This window comes from Tarenaya hassleriana, unplaced genomic scaffold (assembly GCF_000463585.1).
Source record: "Tarenaya hassleriana unplaced genomic scaffold, ASM46358v1 Cleome377, whole genome shotgun sequence".
Classification (NCBI taxonomy): Eukaryota; Viridiplantae; Streptophyta; class Magnoliopsida; order Brassicales; family Cleomaceae; genus Tarenaya; species Tarenaya hassleriana.
Window position 1 is genome coordinate 66,914 of NW_010966757.1, and position 5,301 is coordinate 72,214.

General features: G+C 40.5%; 1 protein-coding gene across 1 annotated transcript; it reads left to right on the forward strand.

Moving 5' to 3' along the window:
* Positions 1-1,456: 1,456 nt before the first annotated feature.
* Positions 1,457-3,750, forward strand: LOC104822798. Its single transcript, XM_010554148.1, has 2 exons — positions 1,457-3,443; positions 3,566-3,750. The coding sequence occupies exons 1-2, from the start codon at positions 1,457-1,459 to the stop codon at positions 3,748-3,750; spliced, it is 2,172 nt and encodes a 723-aa protein (XP_010552450.1).
* Positions 3,751-5,301: the final 1,551 nt, after the last annotated feature.

Below are 5,301 nucleotides of genomic sequence, written 5' to 3' on the forward strand. Positions count from 1 at the left end.
TGATCGGGAGTCTACTGTATTTAACGGCAAGTAGACCTGACCTGTGCTTAAGTGTGGGCGTATGTGCCAGATATCAAGCAAAACCTAAGAAGTCTCACCTACTGGCAGTGAAAAGGATAATCAAATATGTCAAATGGACAATTGATTATGGGCTACATTATACAAAGGATACGAGTACACATCTAGTAGGATACTGTGATGCAGATTGGGGAGGAAATACGGATGATCGAAAAAGCACATCAGGAGGATGTTTCTTTTTGGGTATCAATCTCGTATCATGGCACAACAAGAAACAAAATTCAACATCATTATCCACTGTTGAAGTCGAATACATCGCACTGGGAAGTTGTTGTACTCAATTAATGTTGATGAAGCAAATGCTGACTGATTATGGAATTGACACTCACTCTTTTACAAATCATTGTGACAACACAAGTGCAATCAACATCTCTAAGAATCCAGTACAACATTCACGAACTAAGCATATAGAGATAAGACATCATTTCCTCAGAGAGCAAGTGGAAAAAGGGAGTCTTATGATTGAGTACGTACCCACTGAACATCAATTAGCTGATATATTTACTAAACCACTTGACATGAATAGATTTACGTGTTTGCAAAAATCTCTTGGTATTGGAAATTTTTGATTTTGATCACTAACTGAGTTTGTTCTGAAGTGTTTAAGTGAAACAGTGTTGAAAGGGCGGTCAGTGGTACCTCACAAAGTAGTCAGGTGCACTTCAGACATTGGTGATACGAAAATCCTTTGGTACTCCTCTGTCAGCTTATACTCAGGCAAAAAAAAAAAAATGAGTGATGATTTGTGTTTGTGTTTCGCTTGGTGAAGTTAAAAAAAAAAAAGGGAACTGACATGAGTAGATTAACAAAATCGCTCGGGTCTAAGTTGAACAACATACAGTTCTTTCGACGGTCTAAGGTCAGATGTAACTGATTCATCATACTCCGCTGTAAGGTGATACTTTACAAGAGTATATCTCAATGAGATAGACTGGGCTTAAGTGGTGAAACAGTATGATTGGATTCAACGTCCTAGAAGTTCAGGCGGATGAAAAAGCACTGGACGAAGAGTGAGGTGTCACTGACTCAACTGGATACACTGCGAACTAAGGTACGAAAGAATAAATTCCCTTGGTGTTAAAATCGTAATTTTATCGCGTAACGGATTTCTGTTTTAAATGTTTTTGAACGTTATTTCTCGAAATGATTGATGTGAGTGGTTGAGTAAGTTTTCGGTTATTGGGAAGTGGGATCCGAAAAATCAGAGATTTCTCAAACAAACTCATTGCCCCACAATAAAAAGAAGTGTTTTCTCTCTATCCCTGCGAAGTTCTGGTGCAAAAACCCTAAATCAGAGAGGTTGATTCGCAAGAGAGTTGTGTGGTTCAACAGAAGAAAAACGCAACGAGAGAGTGAAATTTCAAGTGTCAGACTCAACATGGATCCGAAAGAAAGGAGAGAAGATGCTGGTGAGGATCGTCACCCAGAATCAGAAGAAGAAGGTTCATATGGAGAAGAAAAATCGAGTGAACTCAGAAAGGAAGAATCTTCGAACTCGTTCGTGAGTGCGGAAGAAGATCCAGAAGAAGACCCATCAGAAGAATCTCGCAAAAATCCGAGAGAGATTCGACGAACTAGCAAGAAAGAAACAGCGGGTAATGAAATCCAAGAACTCGATAGCCCAGAGGAGAAGATTCAAGGAACAGACGCGGAGATCCCAGAAGAATTCCAGGAAGGAAACCCTAGGATCGAAGATGAATGCAAGGAAATTGAGGATCTACAAACCTCTCTGCCTCCAGAACAAGTTGATACGGGTAAACTTGATGAACTCTTCACTTACTCTAATAGAGATATAGAGGAAAGTACGGATAGTGAGCCTAGGTTGAGAAGAAAAAACACAAGAAGGTGTGTAGATTTTGATGTGAGTGTAGAGAATATAGAATCTGGGAAGGATGTGAGTGATACATCCAAACAAATGGAGAAATTGCCCTCAGTTCAATTAGGGCAGGAGAAATCGAAGGATGCTGAAATCGAAGTGGTTGCGGACTCAGCAACGGAAACAGAAGTACTGAAATCAAAGGAGGATGATGAACCTGAGGTGGACTCACGTGCTCAAAAGGTTGAAAGCAAGAAACCTAAGGCAAAGAGCGCTGAGAGAAAGGGCAAAGTGTCTGACTCTCGAGTGATAGCTGAACAGAGAGCACGGACCAGATCTCAATTGGCTGCAAAACCAGTGACAACTGCTAAAAGTCCTCCTAAGAAGATACAAAGGAAGACAAAATCACAGCCTGCGTTGGTGATTGCTGAGCATAAAACTCCGAAGAAAGCTGAGAAAAGAAAGGCTGGACCAGCAAAGGACATGCCCCGAGCAAAATCCTCAAAGGTTTCTGAGGAATACCAAAAGGAGAAACTAAAGGGGAAGAGAAAGGTTCATGAAGAGAGTGAGATACCCAGTTCTCCTTCTGGGTCCGAAGATGAGGAACTACTGGCGAGCCTGTGCATGTCTCATCACTTTGTTGATGAGAAATCTGAACAAAGGTTCAATGACATGAAGAATCTCAACACGATTGTGGAGAGGAACGTGAATGTCAGCAATCTCAAGGAGCAAGGGATATGGGACATCCTAGAACGTCTGAATCTAGAAGAGACAGTCACTCATGCATGTCGTCACAGCAAAATTCTGATCAAAGAATTTTATGCAAACATCACGAAGAAGATTGTGAAGGCTGGAGATCCAATGTACCATTGGGTGTACATAAGAGGGAAGATACTGCACTTTTCTCCAGCTGTAATCAACAAGTTTTTGGGCTTGAAGAACTCAGTTGTGCCTATCATGGATGAGCTGGACAGGGAGATTGACCAGAAAGAGCTGGAGATAGCTCTCACTGACACCTTTGATGAAAAGAGGAAAGGAGAAATAACCCCAGTGGAGCTAAACTTTGAGGCTTCAGTACTGTTCAAAATAGCCAGAGCTAACTGGTTACCAACCCAGCGATCAAGTCTGATCCACAAGAGGCTAGCAGTTTTCATCTACTGTGTGAAGAAAGGGATAAAGATCAACTATGGAAACATGATCTTCGATCATATTCTGGAAAGAGCACTGAACTTCAGAGCAAGGTTCAGATTACCTTATCCCTGCCTAATTCAGAGCATCCTCACCAAGCAGTGCCCGGAACTCATTGACCCAAAGGAAAACACTGAAGTAATTCAGAAACACTTGGTGGTTGAGACAAGAATCAAAAGGAAAAAGGGTAAAGGAAAGAAGGACTACAAGAAGATGCTGGAGACCCTCAAAGATGCAGAAAAAGCATTGATAAAGATGGAGCTCGGACTAAGGAAGCAGGCAACACATTGTCAGCAAATCCGTGCAACAGTCCACGAATATGTTGAAGCAACTCTGAGTAATGTGTTCATTATTCATTCAGGTACTCATCACCTTGATATTATTGTTTATGATTATCATTATTCATTCAGGTACTCCTCACCTTGATATTATTGTTTATGATTATTTCATTCATGCCCACAGGGGGATAACTTGAGGAAGCAGAAGGAAATCTCGACTCAGAAGAAGAAGACTCGAATGAGGAGGACGAAGAAGAGGATTCTGAGATGCCTAAGCCGACGCCTAAGCCGATCCCTAAGAAGGTCGAAACATCCCGGAAGTCAGGAACAAGCAGGAAGACAAGGAAAGCAAGGAGTCCTTCAGATGATGACTCATCTCTTTGTTTCTAACTTTTTCTTAGATGATGATCTGAATTTCTGTGTTTGATGACTCTGTCTGTTTTGATGACTTATGTGGGGTTGTGTGATAACTCTGCTTTTGGTGTTTGTTTTAAACCTTGATGATTTCAGTTGAAGGATTCGTGTTTGTGTGCATGATCTGAAATAACCAAAAAGGGGGAGATTGTTAGTGCAAGTATTCGCACGTGTTGTTTTGGTTGTTAAAAAGTTGTTGCAGGTTCAACAACCTATGAGAGATTTCAGGAGAAGAATCCAGCGAAGATTGCACTCGAGCAAATCTGAGGTACAACTGACGAGATTCAGATAGAGTCAAAGACCGAAGAGATAAAGTCTAAGGCTGAAGAGATAGAGTCAATAACAAGAGATAAGGCGAGATCCTGAAGATAGACTCGAAATCAACAAGAATCAAGAAGAAGTCGATCCAATCACTTCGTGAAGATCTAAGGACGAACCAGAAGAGTTTAAATAGAGGGACGTTTGGCCGGTTTAGATTATTCTTCCGCTGCATGAAACCTAGTAAACCAAACCCTAGATCGATATGATCGCATGCTAGGAATCCGTAGCGAAACCCAACAAGTTAGTAGACCGAGAGGTGAATTCTCTACTCTTGTTGCTTGATGATTTCCGAATACAAGTACGATATCGTTATTCTCGCATGCTTAGCATATACCCATACACGCGAATACGATGCCGATGTTGGTTTAGTGCTCTATGATGTACTATTTGCGAGCTTTACTTGGATGCATTTGATGTATTGACTCTTTCTATGATTTATGGGTTAGTGTTTTATTCATTACATGTTTTGCATACTTAAATATGTTATGAAATCCATGTTTGTTATGAACAATACTAAACTCTTGATCACTTGCGTGACGAGTCTTAAATTTGTAACCCGAAACACAACTAATCCGCAAGTATATGGATGTCGTAGTACCGGGGTCGAACACAAGGACTTAAGCGGTTAAGCTAGGAGTCGACTAACACTAGGAAAATGGTAAAAATAAAGTTGATGATTGTTTTGTAGTTTTGAAAGTTGTAGAAAATTAAATGAGAGAAATAAAATCAAAGCAAGCAATAATTCAAAAAGGGAAAAACAAATGGCCATGGGTTATGGATTTCGGGGTTCACCAACATGCGGGATGTGTTAAATATTGGGAATCTATTTCATACTTCCTTTGAAATTGGGGATTTCAAGATAAAGATCGGGATTTGCTCTCTCAAGGTAAATGCCCGCTACCCAAGAGGACATTCCATTTACTTTCGTAACTTGGAATGGAATCTTGAGTGCATTGAACTCTCTTGTCAAAATCCTAGGTTGGATTGAATCGAATTTCTTCGCTTTCAATCACAACCCTATTGAATGAATGCATCAAGGAGTCGAGGTGTCATGTCTCCATGGAAACCAAGACTCTAAAATCAACTCAAGGGATTTTCATCCCAAGAGAGCATTAAAATCCATTCATCAATCCAAAGCATTCATTTTCATTCAATGGCAATCCATCTACTCATGAATCCTAAGTCTCCAAAGAGATTCAATCAAAG

Excerpts from the sequence above, each read along its gene's own strand:
- LOC104822798 (XM_010554148.1), top strand. The coding sequence starts at position 1,457 with ATGGATCCGAAAGAAAGGAGAGAAGATGCTGGTGAGGATCGTCACCCA. Across the intron at positions 3,444-3,565 it reads TGTGTTCATTATTCATTCAG|AAGGAAATCTCGACTCAGAA; the intron begins GTACTCATCACC and ends TTGAGGAAGCAG.